A 23,721-nucleotide genomic window follows, 5' to 3' on the forward strand; every position below is an offset into this window, starting at 1 on the left:
ACAGGAACATGGAGCTGCTCCTGCATGCACCCTGACTAGGGAATCAAACTGGCAACCTCTGCGTTCCAGGACGAGGCTCCAACCAGCTAAGCTATCCAGTCAGGGCTTAATATTTTACTGTCTTTATTTATTTTAGAGACAGAGAGAGGGAGGGAGAAGAGAAGCATTCATTTGACATTCCATTCAGATGTCTATTCATTGTTCCCATGTGAGCCCTGACCAGAGATTGAATGCACAACCTTCTTGTTTTGGGATGATGCTCTTAACTGACTGAGCTAACCGGACAGGGCCTAGCTTCCTTATCTTTGTTTTCATGGCTCACTGTATTCCTTATCTGTTTTTGTTTTTTCTTGTTTTTTTCTTCCAAGTGGAAGAAGACACAGAGGAAAGCTCAAGGTCAGGGAGAGAGTCTGTGTCCACAGCCAGTGACCAGCCTTCACATTCTCTGGAGAGACACATGAATGGGAACCGAGAGAAAGGAGATAAGGCTAACAGGAGGAAGGAGAAAACTGGAAAGGAGAAGAAAAAAGACAGAGAGAAGGAAAAGGATAAGATGAAAGCCAAGAAGGGAATGCTGAAGGGTCTGGGCGACATGTTCAGGTAAGTCTTTCACCAACCCAAACCAGATAATTTCTCAGCCTATATATACATGATTAATAAGAAATACTGAAAGCACAGACTTTGGAAACATTATCTTTGAGGGTAACCTGAATTGTTTTCTAGTGTCCAGTCTTAGTTTCTTCATGTTTGCCTTCTTAAGGATTCTACTTCCAGTACGTGGAACTCCTTTAGCAGTCTTAGAGTTGACACCTTGCCAACCGTCGCAGTGACTGGTGAGCAGAAGGTGGACGAGTCTGTCTGTTAGCTGGGCGTTTCAGTCACAGACCCACGGGGACAAAGGGCTCTTGAAGCAGTGTTTGTTCCTTTGTGAGTGTGAACAGTGGTTTATTATTTAAATTTAAAGTAGAGCTCAAGTTAGCGGTGGCATTAGAGGTTCATTAAAAGCATTTCTAATAAAAACATCATACAAATAGGGATTAATTTAATATATGTGACTTCAACCTTTAGCAATTTTGTTAAATGGAGTCTCTGGCTGTTTTCTGACAGCAGTTTTTGTGTCCCTAAATTATATTCTAGGATTACTTAGCATATCATTCTGTGCAGATTTCTGCTGCACAGTAAAGGTGATAAGTTGTTCAGAAGTTACACTGCAGCTCTTCCATAAATGTTCATTTAAGTTGATTTATAATGTTCAGCTATTTAATGTACAATATAAAGATTACTGAATTGTTCCATAAATTAAGCCCTTAAACATATCATGATGATGGTTTACATTTGAGTACATACAACAAAGTCACTTGACTCTTCAAAAAATAGTCATTCTACATTACGAATCTCTTCCTTTTAACTTTTTTAAATTGAACATCAGAATATGTTTTTATTTCCATAGAATGTTTTTTGTTTTTTTTTTTAAATTGATGATCCTGAGGTTGACCTCAGTAACTCCAGGAGTTATAGATATATCAAGCCACCAAGTTGAGGACGCAGGGCCCAGCATACAGGCTGCACAACACGACAGGTGTGTCCTGTAGGTGTCTGGCTAAGTCCAGTGCATAGAGGGAGATAACACACTACTTGGCCTATCAGCTAGTCAGCTTTCACTGAAATACAGTTGTACTTCCATCTCTAGGGCTTCAAAACATTGGGATTTTCCTAGTTGTACGTAAGTTTTTCTTGTTTATGGACGGACCCTCCTGCATGCATTTCAGCTAGTTCATCTTTTATTTTTTCATGATATTTCATGTTTCTTGAACACTGGGGTGAAAGGCTCTAATTGTTCCCTTATCTCAGTGCCTGTGTCAGCTAGGGGGCTTTCGTTCCCTGTGTGCAGACCGACAGCTCACAAGCAGGCACCCACAGACACACGGGAAGAAGGTGGTTGCCTCTACGTTAAACATGAGGAATCTGTACTGCTAAGTTCTTTAAATTAGAGACTATGCAAGTGAAGCAAACCTCCCCCAAAATGGACAGAACCCATGGGAGCCCAGTCTCATTGCCAGGGTTTCTCCTGAAGTCTTATTGGAAGCTAATGGCTTGTTTGTTTCCTTTGATCAGTTAGCACAGGGGTCGGGAACCTATGGCTCACGAGCCAGATGTGGCTTTTTTGATGGCTGCAGCTGGCTTGCAGACAAATATTTAATAAAAAAAAAATAACGTTAAAAATATAAAACATTCTCATGTATTACAATCCATTCATTTCCTACCGCTCATGTTCATGGTTGCAGGTGGCTGGAGCCAATCACAGCTGTCCTCCGGGACAACACCAAATTTTTATTGGATAATGCGTAACATACATAGTTGTTGTATGGCTCTCAGGGAATTACATTTTAAAATATGTGGCATTCATGGCTCTCTCAGACAAAAAGGTTCCCGACCCCTGAGTTAGCATTTACCTGATAGACACAGTGCTTTGTTCTCCTGGACTACAATAGATAAGGAGCAAACTTCTGTTTGTCTTATCAATTATTTTGTAAATTATAAGTCATTTTAATTATAACTTTATTTTTTTTGTAACTTGTAACTCCAGAATCAGAGGCCCTGTGGTAGAGTTTTTCTTCCACAAAGAGGAGAGGAGAGTGTAGGGGCCATGGGAAAATGTATATAACTTCCAAGGGACCCTGAAGGACCACACAGCCAAACCCCTTTTTGCTAAAAGCTCTGTGAAATACACTGGATGTTTTTTCCTAGATCAAACAGTATAGCTGATCTCTATAACCAGTCCTGTGATAAAGAAGTGGACCCATTTATAACTTTGAAGGCCTGCTTAGTCCTGAAAATCAACTTCTGCGTTTAGGTGTCGGGGCTGAAGAGTTTTTCTAAAAACTGAGTTTATATTCCTTCAGTACTAAGAATGGCTGTTAACATCAGAGAGGTCTGTACTTCTCTGGGTACGTGACATACCCGTGGTTCGTTAGAGCCAGCCCACATTTGCTTGTGAAACCAGTTGTACAATTTTTAGAGATTGGCCAACCAGTTGTTAAATACAATGGTTACTAAAAATTAAGTTCTGTAGGCCCTGGCTGGCTGGCTCAGTGGTAGATCGTCAGCCTGGCATGTGGATGTCCCAGGTTCAATTCCTGTTCAGGACACACGGGAGAAGTGACCATCTGCTTCTCCACTCCTCCCCCTCTTGCTTCTCTTTCTCCCTCTCTCCTCTCTCTCTCCCTCTTCTCTTCCCCTCCTGCAGCTGTGTCTTGATTAGAGCAAGTTGGCCTCAGGTGCTGAGGATGGGCTCCATTGCCTCTGCCTCAGGCACTAAAAACTGTCTCTGGTTGTAGCTGAGCAAGGGCCCCAGATGGGCAGAGCATCACCCTCTAGTGGGCTTGCTGGGTCGGGTAGCATGCAGGAGTCTGTCTCTGCTTCCCCTCCTCTCGCTAAAAATTAAAAAAAAAAAAAGTTCTATAAAATACTTCCTAGTTATTTGATTACTTTTCACTGTATTGTCTGCTTCCATAGACACATATGGGGGTTCCCTAAGAACATGGAACCTGACGTCTTTAACAGTAGAACACAGAGAGGACTTCGACCAAATGGGCCTTGCTGGGTTCCTCCCTGTCTCTCACACTAACTAGTTCATATTAAAATATAGTTCTCTGTGATGGTTGCTCCCTTCCTAGAGCAGGTTCTCTATATAAATGCTGTTAGGCAGTTGGGGGGAAGATCAAAGGTTTTTCCGGAGCCTTTCATTCCCTAAAAATAACCAACTTCACTTGACCTGTGCTGGCGCAGTGGATAAAGCGTCGACCTGGAACGCTAAGGTTGCTGGTTTAAAACCCTGGACTTGCCCAGTCAAGGCACATATGGGAGTTGATGCTTCCTACTCTTTCACCTTCTCTTTTTCTCTTTCTCTCTCTCTAAAAATGAATAAGTAAAATCTAAAATAAGTGAATAAATAAATAACCAGCTTAAAATAATATCTTTAAAGAAAAGAGCATATTTTGGCCTGAACCTGCAATGACACAGTGGACCCAGGACACTGAGGTCCCCGGTTTAAAACCCTGAAGTTGCTGGCTTGAGCACAGGCTTGCACGCTTAAGCATGGGGTTGCCGGCTTGAGCACAAGATCGTTGATATGACATGATCCCAAGGTCAGTGGCTTGAGCCCAAAGGTCGCTGGCTTGAAGCCCAAGATCACTGACTTGAGCCGTACCCCCCCATCACCACCAAGGCAGGTATGAGAAGCAGTCAGTGAACAACTAAAGTGCTGCAACTATGAGTTGATGCTTCTCATCTCTCTCTACCTCCCTTCCTGTCTCTCTCTTTAAAAGGGGGGGGGGGTATATTTCGGGGCAGCAAGTTTGCCTTCCCCTCAGCACCATGTGGAGAAGGTAATGATGTGTTAAGCAGACTTCTTCTGTCTTGCCCACTTCTCTTGGTCATGGCTGTCTTCTTCCTACCTGCAGACTGGTACTCATCCCTTTGGGAAATGGTTGAAACTTACCCAATACTACTTCTCAGAGATGAGTTGAGAGTAACTTATTAAGCATAAAATCAGCTTTTTGTTTTACTCTTGGCTGTCAGTCCTTACTGTCTTCCATTACTGCAGCTCCTTAGGATGAGAAGTCTCCCACAGCACTGTTAGGTTTCTCAGGACAGGGGAAACTGCCTTCCATACTTGCTGGATATGATGATTTGAGATGAACAGACTCTCAGGTTCATTCTTTTCTTTCTTTGTTTATTTTAATGACATAGGGAATATATAGTAAGATTTTAGAATTAGTCTCTTTCTCTCTGTTCATTTAGATGGGATGGGATTTTCTCAGCAGTGCTGTTTTTAAAGAGCTGAATAAGAATGTATATGCGCATATGCGTTCCCTGGCAGTTTGAGGGGAGACTCAGGTGTGGCTTGCCTGGTATTGGCTTGAACTGCAGAGCAGGGATGTGTGAGCGTGTGTGTTTGTGCACAAGTGTGTATTGTGATTTTGTTTCAGATAACAAAGAGTAGGTTTAAGAGTAAGGGACATTAGATGTCGGGAGTATAGCATAGGAGGTTTTTCTCTTTAGTTGCTGGAGAAGGTAATGAAGTGTTTTCCTTCAAAGATTAGCTCAGAGGATGTTCTCTCCCTGCATCCCTTCCAAAAAAACTCCACAAAACCACACACTTTATTTCTATCTCTAGGGTGTCTGTGGTTTTTGGTTAAGTTTGATGAGAGTCAGATAGATGGACCATATTTTTAGAACCCTACAGGAGGGAAAACGTAGCACATTGAGCAGGTATTTAATTCACTGGTACAGCAGTGACTGTGAACGGTATCATAAAAATGATTTAAGTATTGATAAACAACTATAGGGAAGAATGTTATATCATGTGAGTCCCTCTTCTGTGTACAAATTATAGAGTGTATAAAGTGCAAAGTTGCCTTAATGGGTGTTTTAAATCTGTAGGGGATCAAATAGCAAATGGAAAGTGTGGCCTTTTGGTGTGAATTTCTCCTGTGCACACAGCGTCTCCTGATGCATGTCAGGAGTTCTGATTGCCTTAATCAAAGTGGCTTCACATCTCAGAAAGCTGCATGTGCTGGCTGGACAGCTAAACACAACTTGCTCACAGAATCATTCTGAGTTCCAAGTGCAGGGCGGGGACAGGCTGGAAGGTTTATTCTGTCTATGCTTAATTCTCAGATGCTTGGCTGTTCAAACCTATTACCATACAATGTTTCCAAGATTTCTGCCATTGTACGAAATTGTCACCAAAGAGGGAAGTAAGTCTGTGTTTTAGAAGAGAGATCTATTGTGTAATATTTTAAACAAGTTCATTTTTAAATGAAAACAGCAGCATTATTGAGCACCATGTTTCTGCCTTCATTCCCATCTCCAACTTGAAATAATCAACAAGATAGTAAGCATTTAAAATTATGTAGTCCCCCTTTGTTTCAGACCTGGAGTAAGCGCAATCTGATATGGCCTTCCCTGAAAAAAACAATCAGAAGTATTATCATTTGAATGCCCTGGAATTGTATGCATCTAAGACAGAAGGTTCTTCACGCTGACCTTACTGTGCTCTCAGGTTGACCTGCGCTGGTATCCAGATGTGAGAGCTGAGAGCTGACCACAGTGGAAATTAAGGCAAAAGTAATGTTACAACACTGCCTTTATTAAACCGGAATCCTCCAGTTACATTTCAGAGGATGACCACATTCCCTGCAACATTGTTTTAATTCAGTTCTCTACAAGGAAATAAGATAATTTAGTTTGAAACCTGGCTGAGTTGATGATACCAGATAGACTACTGTCTTTCCCTTTTTAGGACAGACTCAGTTGGAACATGCAGTGCCCACAATCAGATGTCAAAACACACCATGTGGGTGGACCACCGTGTGTGGGCTGTTGAGAGAAGAGCAGGTGCATGCTCTGTGGCTCCTCCGCTTTCCCGTCCGTACTAACTGTGTGTCTGTACCGTGTCTCTCGTTCAGCCTTGCCAAACTGAAGCCCGAGAAGATGAACAGCAAACCAGATTCAAAAATGGCTTGAGAAGCACAGGTTGCACAGTTGTTTCAGAAAAAAACAAACAATAAATTTACTTTTAATGAATCCTTAGTGGCTGTTGACAACTTTTGTTTACGACATCAGCAGTTTTTTGACAGTTTAGTAATTTCAGTATTAATCAATTTGAACTTTCTGATCTTGATTTCAAGCTTTGGGGTGTTTAAAGTACTACATGAAAAAGCAGAGGTTTTCTTTTAAATTTTTTTATTAGCCTATTTTATTTTATTTTATTTTATTTTATGGGGGAGGTGGGAGGCAGAGACAGACTCCTGCATGTGTCCTGACCAAGATCCACCTGGCAAACCCACTAGGGGGCGATGCTCTGCTCATCTGGGGCATTGCTCATAGCTCAGCAACCAAGCTCTTCTTAGTGCCTGAGGCAGAGACCACAGAGCCATCCTCAATACCTGGGGCCCACTCGCTCCAATGGAGCCATGGCTGTATGAGGGGAAGAGAGAGAGAGAAAGAGAGAGAGAGAGAGAAGTGAAAGGGGGAGGGGTGGAGAAGCAGATGAGTGCCTCTCCTTTGTGTTCTGTCTGGGAATTGAACCCGGGACTTGCACATGCCAGGCCAATGCTCTACCCCTGAGCCAACAGGCCTGGGCTAGCCACTTTTTATTTTGGAAAACCAGAGCCCACACTGCTGGCATATTCAGAAATTCTCAGCATACACCAAGCGATGTTATAGCAAGGCTTTTAAGATTGTGGAACGTACCCATTTGATTTCATTGTGTGTCTCAGTGGCTAGGGAGACAGGCAGGTGGTGGGTGAACAGTCCAAAGGCAAGGAGGTGTGTCCGTTAGGACAGCCACCCATCGGTGGACGACCAAGCGGCTTGTTTGAGAGTGAGTGTTGGGCAAGGGAAAGTGCCTTTGTGGGTTACAGAGTTTAAACAGAAAGTGAGGGCTTAGGAAAATAAATATCTGTGAGTGGGGGATGGCTGAACCAGTAAGTGTTTCCAGTGTTAAAAAGAAAAGCTGGTCTGTCCAGTGATCCTGAGGTTTGCTGAGACCTCAGCGAGTGAGGGCACACAGTTTCATAAAGACATTTCTGGAGAGAGACTTCCCAGTGAGGGGTTCTGATCACAGTCCCGAATGCTGGTCTAGGCAAATCCCAGCGCCCTTCCTTTAGAATGAAGCTCTCTGCCTGGAAGAAGTCTTTGTTTGTCATGGCCCCTCAGGATTTCACACACAGACTGCATGTAGCTATCTGTGTTTTCTGAAAATGTCCAGGTTGCCGGCCACTTGGACACAAATTGGGTGATGCACAAGAAATCCACGTAAAATAAAGAGGGTCTTGTAGGATCAGGTCACGAGCCATGAGAAGGACTCCCTCTGCTGACATGGTTTTGGCTTGATAACCAACTGCGGCCCCCATGCCGTCAAGCCAAAGCCCTCTGTTACAGGAAGGACGCACCCTAAACAGGCTTATCTGTTTGTGTCAGAAGTATTGGGGCTGGTACAGTTTCTGACACAGGGCTTGTGCACTGGTCATGTGACCAGTATCACATTAGTATAAAATCAAATGGCATCTTGAGCAACCTGCCAGGGGCTTAGGGAACGTGGTTAAAATTATCCAGAGGAGATGTGGAAGCCATACAGTGTCCTGGAAAAGGGAGAACTTAAGAGGGTGCGGTCTTGCCTAATTTTATTCGTTTACTTGATTGTCACCTGGACAGGACACACCTGTTGTCTATAAGTGCACTGACTGGAGTAATTCCGAATTTGTAAATCCCAAGGATTGACTGATTGCCTCTTAACTTGAATGGAAACGGAGGTTCCTGTTTTGAACACAGGAAACCGTGTCCAGTGGACCTGCTAGCCAAGGCCAGTTCTAGGGCAGCTGAGGCCATGCTCTTCGAGGATCTTTGCCTCCTGGTTAGTGGTTTTAAGCAGAGAGCCTCTGACAGCTACGGTGCTGAGGCTGACTGTAAGGAAGCCGAGGGCGGCCAGAACACGGCAGGCGGGTCTTTCCAACACCCTTCCCATGCTTACTTAACACTGTTTTCCACAGACTGGCGGCGGGGAGAAAGAGTGCAGGTGGCAAGGATGACACTTCCCTTAGAGTCCTTGCAGAGCAGACCGTTTGTGTCAAAGAATTTTTTGACAGTTCTGAAATACATAAGTCAATTTCAATTCGAGGCTAGGTAGAAAATGGAATCTTTTTTTTTCTTTTCTCCCTGTAATGAGAGTGAAAATTGAAGGCTAGAGACCATTCACTCTGTAATAATACAGGGTTAAATAAACGCTATTTCACCACTGAAACGTGCTAGAAGCTATGGGCTCAGCGAATGATGTTTACCACAATGTATATTGGAAATAGTATAGCTGATGGTTTTTATTTATTCCTATTAGAGGCCCTACATCTTTTACATGAAAGAGAATGAAGCAAGTTCATATCACTTATAAATGAATTTTATCAAGCCACAGAATATTTAAAGATGATTCTTTGATCCTTCCAAATAGTCTTTTGAAAGAATTCATTGAGGTAGTGACCTCTTTAATAATTGAATATAGGATGGTTTTTCACTTGACCTGTGTTTAATAATAGTCAGTTTAGAAACAGAAGACTAAAACTGGATTAAATTTCATATCAGAGCAAAATAACCAAGGTTCTTGTTACCTTTCCACTGAACATTTCATTTTAGGATGGATGAGCCACCCATGCTCAACACCAACGGTTTTCAACCTTTGTCATCTCATGGCACATGTAAACTAATTACTAAATTCTGCAGCACACCCAAACATATATTTTTTGCCAATTTGACAAAAAACAAACAAACAACAACAAAAAAACCCCAAATAGGTATAATTTTGATTCATTCACACCAGACAGCTATTGTTGTATTGGCTGCTGACATCTTTTTGTTTGGCAAGTCTAAGGGAGAGAGGTCAGTGCCCCTGACTGAATACTTAGGTACTTCCTGCTTTAAAAATTCTTGTGTCCTGACTGTTGAAAATCACTGCTTTACTCTAAGGCCATACCCCCAAAGCTGTCCTGACCCTCTCTGGCCTATTCCAGGACTTGAGCCTGTCCACAGTGCTCTCTCCTCTCTCCCATGTCATCCATGACCTCTACCTGGCCATTCTCACTTTGTCCTGCACTAGGCTGTGAATTCCTCTATCTTAGAGAAACTTTTCTCATCCCCTCACTGCCCTTTCCACTGCTGCCCATCTTCTCTCCTACACGTCTGATCCAACATTTGGAGACGTTCACTTGCTGTCTTCACTTCCTGTTCTCTCTTCGACTCTCTCCATGGAACCTCCTCCTGTCCTAGCTCCACCCAATCTGCCCCTGTAGGTCACCCGTGGCTCCTTTACCATCCTCCCTGTCTATTCTCACCTGCCCCTGGACTGCAGGTGCAGTTGACATGTGGATTCCGGCTGTGCTTTCAGGTCACTCTGGCCACGCCCCTTCCTCTCTGCCCGTTCTGACTCTGTCTCCTCTACCAATCCCATGGCAAGCTCTGTTCTCCTGGTATTGGAATGCCTCAGCACTCAGCCCTTGCTCCCATTCTCTTTCTTTCTGTTCAGTAAAACAGGATTTTTATATTCTCAGGAGATAGTTCCTTGGGCTCTACATACAGCGCATGAGCTGATGACTCCCAGCTTCATGTCTCCTGCTTGGGAATCCACTGTGAACTCTAGAATTGCTGATCAGACCATCATCTTGACAGAGTTGCTCAGATGCCAACTAGGCATCTGGAGCTTAACCTGCTCCTGGCTCAGTCCCAGATGTTTGGCCCAGAATCCTTCCTCTCCGTCTTTTCTTTCTCAGAGAATAATATATGTGCTTTTTGTTGGTTAGGTCCAAAACCTTGGAATAATCCTTCACTCCTATTTTTTCCCTTGTACCCCATATTTAATTTATTAATGTTCAAAAGCCAGAGCCCAGTGGATCTGGTCCCAAAACACCTCTCTAATCCTAGCACTTCCCGGGCCCCCTCTACTGCCACTGTGGTCCAGTGACGAAGCCCATATCTGCCCTGCCCGCCTGCATTCTTCACATGGCACGCACCCAACATGGCAGCTGGACGTCACATCTCTGTCCTCCCTCTTCAGCTCCCCCATAGCCTTCTCAGTCACTCGGAGAAAGAGCTGACATTCTTAGCATCACGTGCTGGACCCTACAGGACAGTCCCCAGCCATGCTGACCTCATTCCTTCTAGTCTTTTCTTTGCTGACTTCTCTCCAGCTGCCCTGGCCTCATCTTCCCTGAACCCTTTGGGTCCCCGGAGCCTCCGTCCCTGCTCACACCACTCTGCAGAGTAATCTCTCAGATAACTATGGGTCCTCTCTCGTGCCTGTACCATCTGGACTCAAATGTCTACCTTTTGCGGGTCACTTCAACATCAGACCTTGCCCCTCGCCCTGTGATCCTGCCCACCCCACTTTTGGCATTCTTTTCCTCCTGTGCATTCCTCACCTCATCGCCAAACAGAAGCTGTGTCCCACCAATGTGGGTGAATAATCCAGACCCACAGGGCTTGTTAACCCTTCCCACCCACCGCTACATCATGAGTAGACCGCCCACCACACAGTCAGTGCCCAGCGCAGGAACAGGTGCCGAGCTGCCTGCATTCCTTCAGTGCGTGCCCCGACTTCCAGCAGCCGCATTCTGCCTCTTGTGCCCAAGGCTTCTCTGGCACCTGGGAGGAAGCCCTGCTTCTCTGTGCGGTATTTCCAGAAGTGCACGGGGATCACACCTCTTCAGAGCAGCTCTCGGCCAATGACCCAAGAACACCAGTGTTAAAAGACTCCAGTCCCCGTGGCCCTTAGGAATATGATTCTCAGGAAGATGTCTGTGCCCTTAGCCCTGAAGGTATGGTCTTTAGACCAGGAACAGGCAGGACTGGGAGCCTATCAGAGAGGAAGCTTCACAAGCCCCACCCCAGCCCTACTGACACCAGAATCTGCGGTTGAACAGCCCTGGCTGGTCTGTGACTGTTACAGGTGGAGAGGCCCTGTCGTACCTGCTAACCCCTCTCAGAGCTGGCCTGTGGCATCGAGCTCTCCTGGCCCACAGGACAACAGACTGAGCACACTTCACTCCCCTGTCACATTTCGGCTTCCATACCAGAATTCCTTGCAGGTTCTGTTAACCCGCTGCCCTGGTGCCCTGTCTCGAGATTGACTATCCATAGTGAGCTAAGTGTATAGAGCAGTGGTCTCAAACTTTTTGAAGTCGGGGTGCATTTAAAATTCTACAAATAATTGTAGGCACACTATATACAAATTTCTGGGAAATATGTTATAATAATTAAGTCAAATATTAAAGAAAAAATATAAAGTCCAAGCATGCTTTTATGGTAATTAAATAAAATAAATACGACCAAATTAAATTTATTCTGACATTAAAAAAACATTTTTATTTTACATTTTTTGAGTTATGCTTTTTAGAATTTGTAAAAAAGGGGTTAAAAAATAAACAACAAAAAAGTCATCTTTTTATATATATAGATACATTCTTAGTATGTAAGATTTAGTAAATTTGGCAGGTCTCTGCAGGAATGTGTTAAGTTTTTTCATTCTTGTGTTTATGAGAAACATGGGCCTAATGTGTCCTAGTGATTTCTTCAATGTTTGAGCATATATTTGAAAGGCAAACTCTCATTTCCTCATCAATACATTGGAGAATTCCTCTCTTTTTACTCTTAATTATGTTGAGTGCAGAAAACCCCCACCATACATATCATCTTAACTTTACACCAAACAAAGGATAGAAGAAACTTGCCTCCAGTCTTTCCGGGGAACATGAGGTGGTAGTGTAAACAATCCAAAACCACAGCTTGACAGCCTTTTTTTTTTTTTTTTTTTTTTTTTTTAACAGAGACAGAAAGAGTCAGAGTCAGAGAGAGGAATAGATAGGGACAGACAGACAGGAACGGAGAGAGATGAGAAGCATCAATCATCAGTTTTTCGTTGCGACACCTTAGTTGTTCATTGATTGCTTTCTCACATGTGCCCTGACCACGGGCCTTCAGCAGACCCAGTGACCCCTTGCTCAAGCCAGCGACATTGGGTCCAAGCTGGTAAGCTTTGCTCAAACCAGATGAGCCCGTGCTCAAGGTAGGACCTTGGGGTCTCGAACCTGGGTCCTCCGCATCCCAGTCCAGTGCTCTATCCACTGCGCCACCACCTGGTCAGGCAGCTTAACAGCCTTTTGCAACCGAATCAGGCAAGTGAGGTGGGAGGTTGGGCAGACTATCAGCTTACAGCCAATTCCCCACACCTCTGTCCCCCAAAAATCTAAACTCCAAAAACCTTGTTGGTTTTTTGGTCCCCAATGGGCACATATTTCTCTGGAATACCACAGGGTGCACCTGGAAATCTTCTAGGGAGCACCCGTGCACCCTGGCGCACACTTTGAGAACCACTGGTCTAGAGTAAGGGGTGGTGCGGATGTGAGGGGTTTCTACCTGGTGTAATTTTATAAATGATGACGAGTTGTCCCACCAGAGCAGCTTGTGCCCGTGTGGTTCCCATCCTTGAGAGACAATGTCACCTGCCGAGCCAGCTGTGACATGGAGACAGCAGTTCCCGCAGGGCTGGCCTGCTCCTGGGCTTACTGCACGCTCTTCGTTGTTGACATTAACGCTCTTTTGGCTCTCGGGAGCCATACATGACTTAATTATTTTCTAATACAGCTGATTTGTGATATATATATATTTCCAAATTAAATTCATTTTGGGCAGTTTTCCCCCTTTAGGCTGGGAGTTGTATAATCGAGGGGTCTGTGCCTCCGTAAGCATCAAACGTCAGCCTCTGTGAGACAGTGTGAGGTTCTGTTCCTAAAAGAAGTCTGGGCTTGACCCTTCACAGCTTTCTGAGCTGCTGCTGCCCTGGGAACAAGCTGGTCAGACCCCTGCTGCCCTGCAGGCTGTACCCTGGGGGCTCGCACACAGCCTCGCCTAAGGATGGGCCTGCGCCTCTTTCTCATTCTTCCCATCAGCTCTGGTGGACCCTGCTGAGCACCTGGGGCCTTGAATCCTCCTGGGCCATGGGGACCGCTTCACTGCCTTAGTTTCTCCTTCTGTAATATCTATGGTGTTTATTTACGTTGTCACTTATATTTCCTCTGTAAATGTTATTTTTCTCGTCTCTTTGGTTATTTAATAGTTCTGGTTTTTTAAAAGAGAAAAATAAAGGAATAACTTGACATTCTCTGTCCACACAAAGAAGCAGAGACTGTGAAGTGAACTGAACTGGCACACTCTCACTGCAGAATGTCCCCATTTTCTGTACAAAGGTGTCTCTATTTCGCCCCTCCAGGTTGCCCCTGACGGCTCGAGTTCCCTTTTCTGATTGTGAGGGGTGGTCTCTGGTTACCATGTCTTCCCTAAGGAGAGAAGCATCCCTCCTGGAGTCACTTCCACCAGTACTGTGACCAGTGGTTAGCGTTCGCTGCCTGTGGCACTCTGGACAGTCTGCCACATGGTGGATTTTTGGTAACCCACTTAGTCCATAGAATAACCCAGAGGTGGATGTTCTTTAGTTCCATTATGGCTGAAGAAACAAAGTACAAAGTTCAGAGAGGTGAGCTAGTCACAAAGCCCTCACAGGCTTTGCGCGGCGTGCGGCAGAGCACACGGAACCCCTTTGGGGATCAGATACTGGCCCCCCCTCAGACCTGGCCCCGCCCCTCCGCTGGGACAGCCCCGCCTTCATAGCCTCCTCCACTGTGCTCTGCTGCCTCCACAGCCGTGTAGGAGGCAAGACAGCTGCCGTGTGAGGCACGTGAGGAGCCTGGCCGTGCACACTCATAGACTAGACCCCTGTGGCGAGCAGGGGAATGCGGACATTAGTGTCTTTTGAACCTGACTTTGTATTTATGTTTCTGTCCTACTTGATTTCTGTCATTTTATGTGTCTTGGGTCTTTCCCCAAAATTATTCTTAAGGACTCAGGGATTTTACTGTTAATTTTAAAACTACCACCTGACCGGTGGCGGCACAGTGGACAGAGTGCCGACCCAGAACGCTGAGGTCTCAGGTTTGAAACCCTGAGGTCACCAGTCTGAGCACAGGCTCATCACCTAGAGCAAAGGGTCATCAACACTATCTGAAGGTTGCTGGTCAAGGCACAGGTGAGAAGCAGTCAATGAACAACTAAAGTTGCTGCTTCTGATCTCTCTCCCTTCCTGTCTGTCTCTCTCTCTCTCAAAAAAAAAAGAGCAATTTAAAAAATATTAATGAGTAGAAACAAAAACTGCCAGCTGCTCCAGCACAGACTGGGACTGCCGGTGCCGAATCAGGGACACTGATGGAGAAGGACACAGACAAGCCTCGCCTTCCTCCTTCTCTGTTCCCGGGGGCTGGCTGGTCCCAGCCGTGCCCAGACCCCTTGCCTGCTGTGACAGCCCACTCCCTTCCCTTCCCACCCCTTTTCATGCCCCTGCTCTGCCCACCACTGCTGTTTCTTCTCCCCTGATTCCTATCATTGTGCAACCACTCCTCTTTTCCTCAGGACATGTCGCAGGTCTGTGCTTCCTCAGCTAACCTTCTCTGCCACTTCCGTGTCACCTCTCCCTGGAGCCCTGTCAGGGCCGCCCAGTCAGCCAGCCTGCCTGGTCCTGCAGGGGTTTCCGAGGCTGGACTCCATCGGGGCCCCGCCCCAGGGAGGCTGTCCAGGCTTGGGAGGTGCCTGCCCCTCCAGCGCCCGCTCCTGTGTCTGTCGGACCCACAGACCTTGCTTCAGTGAGCGTCCACTGCTGCCTGTAGGGAAATAACCTTGTGGTGATTTCCGGGTTTATAACTGATTTTAGTCATGAGGAGTAGTGTCTCAAGGTAGTTTACTTTGGAATTCCTAGCATTTCAGGCATCTTTTTTCCTTTTTAATTTTAACTCCATTTAGACTGTGGTGCTAGAAACATCTTTTAGTTCTAGCGTCTACTTAATTTACCTTGGTGCAGCTGATTCCGAAACAGTTGTAAGGTGGTGAACTTGAGACCAACTGTAAACAGGCACGCTTGCAGGAGGAGGGCCTCCCGTGGCTTCTCTCAAGAGCACTGCGACAGCCCGTCCCTGGTGTTGTTTAGAGCGTGGTGGGGGCGTCCGTGTGGCCATCCTCACGGGATACTGCTGCACATATGCGTTGTCTCAGACGCACTGGGGACAGGGTTGGCTGTATCTCCATGTTCAGGTGAATATAAATGAGCAGCGAGCCTCCGACGGGCAGTCACATATCAGCACTTAATGGTCAGTACCCTGTCAAAGGTGACATTCACCGCTCCTTTGCCAATTGGCAGGTGTGAGCTGTGGGTCTGGAGCTGGAGATATCTCCTGCCTGTGCAGTGGGGCTGAGGGGCAGTGGCCCCCCCCGAGGGCCATGGTGGGAGCGGCCAGAAACCCATGTGGGGTGGGTGTAGGCTGGGTCCCTGGCCACCTCTCCGGAGAACAGCTTCATCCCTCACCCCATGCAGCCCTGCTCTGTCCCCTTGCCTGCTGCTGTTTGATAGGACTCAGAGACCAGCACAGTGGGCGTATGGTTCGTGTGTGTTACACCACAAATCACCTGGCGAGACTCGTTTCTAACAATGAGCAGGTGGAGTTTTTTCTAGTCCGGTTGTGGAATGTATATGATTCCTTAGTAATTATAAGGTAAAACTGCCAGTTCCTATTTTCTGCAAATGTTTGCCAGAAGCCTGCTGTGAGCAGGCCTCGCGCCGGGTGAGAGGACGCTGGTGGTGGGGTTAGCTCAGCCAGCAGTGGTCAGTGCTTGTCGAAAGGAGCACCGGTGGGCCTCGTCCTGCCGGGAAAAGGCCGCCTCCCTCCAGATGCAGATGTTGAAACTGATCTAAAAGATGTTCTGAGCTCTCAGTGGGAAGCAGGCTCTGGGGGAAAGGCGTGTTTGCACCAGTGGGCTTCAAACTCTTTTTGATAGGACCTGCAGTAAGAAAACAGGGCTGCCTTGCAAACCCATGTACACATGTGTACATGACTAAACACTGCGTAGAATGATGGCTGCCTTCACTCTCCGACACGCTCAGAGGGAGGTAGCTAAGAGGCAGCCTTGGAGGGCCTGGACTCTGAAGCGAGATCGCCTGGGCCCAATCCTAGCTGCACACTCTCTGACCTCGTGTGTGCATGAGTTTACAAACACATTTGTGTTTTACTTTTCTTCATTGTACAGAATGAATAGTAATGCTTCACCGGGCTGCTTGGAAGCTCCAGAGGGTCCGTGTCCACAAAGCACTTTAGAGCCCCTCCTGGTATACAGAATGCACAACATAAACGTTAGCCATTCACATTACTATTCTTATTCTGTAAATCATTTAAAAAAATATTGCTATAGCCTGACCTGTGGTGGCGCAGTGGATAAAGCGTCGACCTGGAAATGCTGAGGTCACCGGTTCGAAACCCTGGGCTTGCCTGGTCAAGGCACATATGGGAGTTGATGCTTCCAGCTCCTTCCCCCTTCTCTCTCTGTCTCTCTCTCCTCTCTCTCTCCCTCTCTGTCTCTCTCTTCCTTTCTCTCTCCTCTCTAAAATGAATAAATAAAATTAAAATATATCGCTATAAAATCAATTTTACATCTTTTAATGGGTTGCAACATACAAGGTGAAAAATATTGTTCAGGTGGTAGACATCTTCCAGGTTTGCAAAGGTTGGGACGGGGGGGGGGCAGGGGGGAGAATGGCTTGATAAAGTTCACACTGCGTAGCAAATTAGAAGGTTACTGTAACTACTGTGTGTAGGTGTAGGTTGAACTAAAGAGCTGCACTGGGTTGCATGCCAGGATGCTGTCAGCTGTCAGGTAGCTGCTGTAGAAACCATGGCCAGAAATGGTGGTGGCCATGGAGACAGAGGTGCCATCTCTGTTTCTCAGGAGGAATCTAGGGTAGTTTGTTATGGGATTAGATGTAAAAACACATCAGAGGGCCCTGGCCAGTGACTTAGTGGATAGAGCATTGGTCTAACGCAGGGGTAGTCAACCTTTTTATACCTACCGCCCACTTTTGTATCTATGTTAGTAGTAAAATTTTCTAACTGCCGACTGGTTCCACAGTAATGGTGATTTATAAAATAGGGAAGTAACTTTACTTTATAAAATTTATAAAGCAGAGTTACAGTAAGTTAAAGCATATAATAATAATTACCAAGAACTTTATGTCGGATTTTCACTAAGTTTGGCAGAATAAATCTTTATAAAACAACTTACTATAGTTAAATCTATCTTTTTATTTATACTTTGGTTGCTCTGCTACCGCCCACCATGAAAGCTGGAACGCCCACTAGTGGGCGGTAGAGACCAGGTTGACCACCACTGGTCTAAAGTATGGACATCCCAGGTATGGACATCCCAGATTCGATTCTTGGTAAGGACACACAGAAGAAATGACTAATTGCTTTTCTCCCCTCCCCCTCCCCCATCTTTCCTACTTTCCCTCCCACAGTGAGTGGCCCCAGGCCCTAAGGATAGCTCCTGTTGGAGCACATCAGCCTCAGGTACTAAATATAGCTTGGTACTCAAACATTGGCCCAAGATGGGATTGCTTGGTGAATCCCGGTCAGGTAGCATGTGGGAGTCTGCTTCACTATCTCCCCTCCTCTTACTGAAAGAGAGAATCAGAATAAGAATAAGAACACAAGAGAGAAGGAACAGTGGGAAGGGATCCCCACGGTCCAAGCCTGGTCATGCGGTGAGTGGTCACGCACTGACTAGGGAGCAGGAACGAGAGGTTGTGTTGGAGGAAACCTCGTGTGGAGTCTGACTTTTCCTTATCTGTGGTCCACCCCCATGGAGGCGACTGGTGGTTGAAGACAGGGAGGGCTTGGCCCAGAAAGCTGAGACATGAGTCCATGGCAGTGTTGTGGACGGGTGTTGGGATCATGTGGGCAGGCCAAAGGATCCAGGCAAAGCCAGAGTTCTGAGGCATCTTCAGACACTGGGGCGGCTCACAGTGGGGTGTGGACTGGGCTGGTAGGAGGAGAGGAGGTGTCAATGATCTGCCTCTGCAGAGAGAGGAGGAAAGCTAGAAGGACACGGTCATTGACACCAAGGCTAGACTCTGTTTTTGTTCATTTGAAGATGTGGCCAGCAGCATTCCTGCTGAGAGATCGGAAGGTGTCCCTGGTCTCAGCCACATGGGGATTACTAACGTAACGGATGTCCCTGGACCTACTATGCATGGTTACCCACTGTTACGTGCTGTACTGCAGTGTGTCTGTGTGGCCGTGCACACCACATCCTGAAGCTGATGTGTGCTCCAAGCTAAGGATAGCATATTTTAATTTCTATTTTTAAAAAAGTTTTTACTTATTGATTTCCAAGAGGGAGAGCAAGCAAGAGAGAGAGAGACAGGAACATCAAGCTGCTCCTGTATTTGCCCTGACTGGGGAATTGAACCGGCAACCTCTGCACTTCAGGTTGATGCTCCAACCAATGTGCTATTAATAGCCCTGACCAGGGCTATTAATTTCTATGTTAGGAAGCAAAGCTCAGCCCTGGCCAGTTGGCTCAGTGGTAGAGCGTCAGCCTGGTGTGCAGGAGTCCTGGGTTTGATTCTCGGCCAGGGCACACAGAAGAAGCGCCCATCTGCTTCTCCACCCCTCCCCTCTCCTTCCTCTCTGTCTCTCTCTTCCCCTCCTAAAGCCAAGGCTCCACTGGAGCAAAGTTGGTCCGGGCGCTGAGGATGGCTCCATGGCCTCTGCTTCAGGCACTAGAATGGCCCTGGTTGCAACAGAGCAACGCCCCAGATGGGCAGAGCATTGCCCCCTGGTGGGCATGATGGGTGGATCCCGGTCGGGCGCATGCGGGAGTCTGTCTGACTGCCTCCCCGTTTCCAACTTCAGAAAAATACAAAAAAAAATAAATAAATAAAAATAAAAAAAGAAGCAAAGCTCTCCCACCCCCAACACTCCCTACATAAACACAAAAACCTATGCCAGATTTCCATATTTTTGAGCAATAGAAATGGCATTTTAGTGACACCATCCCAATTATAGATTTCTACCAAGGCTTGTAGAAATTAGGGTATGAGGATTCATTTTTTTTTAAGTAAATTGCTACCAAAATATAACATGGAGGGAAAATAAATTTAATGATTCTTTTTTATTGACATGCGATTACTTCTTACCTTCATGGGTGAGAGAATTTACAATTCACCCACTGTCTGTATCTCTTTTGTCTCCATGTGGGATAGCTGTGGTGTTGGCCAGAGTGGGTGTGGACCCTGATGACATCTTCAGTTACGCTACTACCTACTTTCAGTGCTCGCTCATGTTTATAAAGCAAGCGAAGTACTTAGGTCAGCTAAATACTGTACCTTGTTTCATCAAAGGGCCAGGTTTAGAATTACCTTTTTTTTTTGAAAACCTATTTTTTTTATAAAAAACATATTGTGGTATTGAACCATCATAGCATAGGTCAGGAGTCCTTGCTCTCCACGTGCATGCGTTTTCAGACCGTGATGTCCCCGGGCCGCATTCCCCAGGTTCGTGGGTGTTTGCATTCCCGTGGCTTTACAAAATCAAAGGAGAAGAAGAAGAAACTGGGATTTACAGATGTTCTTCTTTTCTACGGCCACAATGTTGTCCTTCATGTTCTGTGCAAGGGGTATAAATCGTTGGGTACGTCCAAGCTGTTGATGCTTTGCCCAGCCCATGGGAGCGGCATGCTCAGCACGCCCAAGGGTTTGGCTTCCTTTCAGGAGGGTTCCTAGCTGGGCTCTGCCTGCAGATACAATTTCTAAATGTCCTTTTGTTATTTTTGCATGCACTTTAAGTATGAATCACTTTATGCATTATGCACTGTGTGGTCATTGTCACATTCAAAAGCATTTCAACTGGATTTCTTTCTGGAAATGTGTTTCCCAGGGAAGTATGGAATTACATGTATTTCCTGCTGTGACACTGTTTGGGTTTCTACTATATTTTCAATAATAAAATATTATAGACAAAGTGATTTAAGAAAGAAAGTGGAGAAGATCACTGGTTGGTAATTGTTTGGTCTGATTCAGATTATCATCCCTGACTTTAATAGGTTATTACTAAGATGTTAGCTCTGTGCTTTCAATTTGCAAAAATAGGAAAAACGTATAAAAACCGTTTTCTTTTGGAGCTCTTGTTTGGGAAGGCCCCATATTCAAATACGGTTTATCCATGTGGGTCTCATTATCATTACTGTCGGTTCTTTGCTGGACTCGGATTCGACCCCTGTCTATTGCGTTCTGCCAGTCTCCTGTAAATGGGGTTTTTCTTGTCAAATGAGAGTCACACTCTCCAGGAAAGCAGAAATTTCATACTGTTTCCAGTTCATCTTGTCAGCTGCGGGGGAGCACCTTTCCTCTGGGACGTGTCCTCTTCTGTCCTGTAACACACAGGGCATTGCCTTCGAATGGAGAGGACCCCTTGTGAACAGCCAGAAGGAAGAAAATGAGTGACATGTCTCCTATCACCAAGTGGGAGAGCTCTCCAGTGGTGTCAGAAACAATGGAGAAGAACGGACGTCATTTCTGAGTCATGGAATGGGGTTTTCTGCTTGTCTCCCCAGGGAGGTCTTTCTCAGTGGGAATGGCCCTGCTGGCTGGTGGGGGGTCCCTGGGTGGCTGTTTCAGGTGTCTCAGTGCTGCTGCTCCCACACTCAGAAGGCTGTGGGCTCCCTCCTGCCCTCTGCTGGCCACCATGCATCACGAGGGGAAACATCCTGAGGAGCAAGTTCCTTGCTGGGAACCAGAGGGCTGAACCTGGGATGTATGGATGTGACAGGACCCTTCACAAAGATGTCGCAAGTAACATGCTCTCTGGTTCTTGGTCCAGGACTCCAACAGTGACACGTATTCTTGCCTTTTCATCTCTGTGGTTTCATCTGTGAGAACTGTTTACTTGTAACGCAGACCCAAGCAACTGTGCTGTAAACATGACAGCGCTTGTTTTTCTCTGATTTAGAAGAAATTTGAGGATGGGCAGTTCCGAGGCCTATATGGTGGCTCCAGAGCCCCACCCATGTCACTGCTGCCTTTGAGTCAACTGTCCTTTATTGAGGTGACACTGCTTAATAAAATTATACGAGTTTTAGATGCACAATTCTAGAATACATCATCTGTATTTTGGACTATGTGTTCACCACCCAAAGTCAAGCCTCCTTCCATCACCATTTATCCCCTTTACCCTCTTCTACCCCCCCAGGCCCCTGCCCCTCTGGGAATCCCCACACTGCTGTCTCTGGCTAGGAGGGTTTCTTTCCTCTTTCCTTTGCAGCCACCACCATCCATCTCTAGGACTCTCTTTATTTTGCAAAATAAACACTCTGTGCCCTTTAAATACTAACCTTGGCCCCCTCTTTTACTCCTTTCTACATTCTGTCTCTCTGAATGGGAGTCCTGTCAATACTTCCTATAGGTGGAATAGACAGTAATTACCTGTTTTTTTGTCCTTGGGTGATACCACTTAGCATAATGTCCTCCAAGTTCACCCACGATGCACTGTCAGGGTTTCCTATCTCTTTAAGGCTGGATGATATTCCACTGTGTGGATACATTATAGTAACGGACACCAAGCTCACCCACGATGCACTGTCAGAACTTCCTATCTCTTTAAGGCTGGATGATATTCCACTGTGTGGATACATTATAGTAGCGGACACCACGCTCACCCACGATGCACTGTCAGGATTTCCTCTCTCTTTAAGGCTGGATGATATTCCACTGTGTGGATACATTATAGTAGCGGACACCACGCTCACTTCCACCTTTTGGCTATTGTGAATAATGCTGCTATGATCATGGGTGTCTTGACATGTATTATTGTCCTCACTTTCAAGTCATGATTTAGTCAACCTGTCAGAAGTCTTAAGCATGAGTGAGCAGTGGCAACTTCTAGGGTACTCAGCTTCCTTTATAAGGGTCTTTCCCAGACATCTTATCAATTTTTATGAATCATAAATTAAGAACAATGACAATAAAGTAGTTACTATTTATCAAATGCCTGTATGCGCTAACACCTAGTAAATGTATAATCATGTAATTCTCAAAATAAACCCATGACGGTGGCTATATTTTATCAAAGAGAAATTGAGGCTTGCAGGTGTTGAGCTGTCCCAGTATTGAATCATATGGCTGTCATCATGCCATCCAGCTAGTGAGAGGCAGAACTGGGATTTTGACTCAGGAATTGGGTTCTGTCTTGGATTCCTTGTTTTCTTTTTCAATTTTTTTCTTTTTCTGAGACAGATAGAGGGATAGACAGGGACAGACAGACAGGAACAGAGAGATGAGAAGCATCAATCATTAGTTTTTCGTTGCGCATTGCGACACCTTAGTTGTTCATTGATTGCTTTCTCATATATGCCTTGACCGTGGGCCTTCAGCAGACCAAGTAACCCCTTGCTCGAACCAGCGACCTTGGGTCCAAGCTGGCGAGCTTTGCTCAAACCAGATGAGCCCGCGCTCAAGTTGGCGACCTCAGGGTCTTGAACCTGGGTCCTCTGCATCCCAGTCTGACGCTCCATCCACTGCGCCACTGCCTGGTCAGGCCAAAAGTTTTTTATTTAGAAGTTAAATTTAATGGGTTGACATTGATCAATAAGAGTACATAGGTTTCAGGTGAACATCTCCATAGCATTTGAACTGTTGATTGTGTTGTGTGCTCATCACCCAAAGTCACTGTATCTAAGCTCCTGTTTGCAAAGGAGGCTGGGAAAAGTAGCTTTATCCCAACGAGGCTTATTACCTCTCCCCATCAACTCAGAGTTCCACTTGTAAGGAAGAAGGGGAAGTGGCTATTGGGTGGGAAGTGGAGAGCACCTGTTGTGGAGTGCCTTCTCCTGGAAACTGCCTCTCTAGTGCACTGTTTCTGAAGCCAGGTCGCCCCAGGCTTCTGGGATTTCAGCCGCTGCCCACACTTCTGTGCTGGGCAAGACCAGCCACCACCAGCTAGACCATTCTGGCTTAACCAGAAAGACAGGTAGGAGACCACCAATATTGTAAAACATGCCTACCACTTACAATGGCCACAATCTTCCCAACATAGGGAGCCAGGAGTAGCAACATGGCAGTGGAGCAGGGGATGGATATATAGATATTTGTGTTAGAAAAGTACATTTTTTTTGGAGTGAGGATTCCTGCAATGTGCTTCATGTTTAAAAAACATACGTTGAATTTAATCTTTGCTGCTACTATTTTTGATAGTACTTTTATTAGTATGTAATAGTGCCATTTGTCACACATCAGATAACTGA

At 45.8% G+C, this 23,721-nt stretch overlaps 1 protein-coding gene across 9 annotated transcripts in view; it reads left to right on the plus strand.

Annotated features, from left to right (window-relative positions):
* PARD3 (par-3 family cell polarity regulator) overlaps nucleotides 1-23,721 on the plus strand; it is a 696,077-nt gene that overhangs the window by 454,412 nt on the left and 217,944 nt on the right. For 7 of the 9 annotated variants that reach the window (XM_066386075.1, XM_066386074.1, XM_066386078.1 and 4 more), the window contains one exon: nucleotides 369-600. In XM_066386075.1, the coding sequence (XP_066242172.1) occupies nucleotides 369-600 (232 nt within the window). Of the gene's footprint in view, nucleotides 1-368; nucleotides 601-6,473; nucleotides 6,592-23,721 lie in introns of those variants that run through there. The other 2 variants (XM_066386081.1, XM_066386083.1) reach the window with 1 other exon arrangement.

The sequence above is a fragment of the Saccopteryx leptura genome, chromosome 5 (assembly GCF_036850995.1).
Source record: "Saccopteryx leptura isolate mSacLep1 chromosome 5, mSacLep1_pri_phased_curated, whole genome shotgun sequence".
In the NCBI taxonomy this organism is placed as follows: Eukaryota; Metazoa; Chordata; class Mammalia; order Chiroptera; family Emballonuridae; genus Saccopteryx; species Saccopteryx leptura.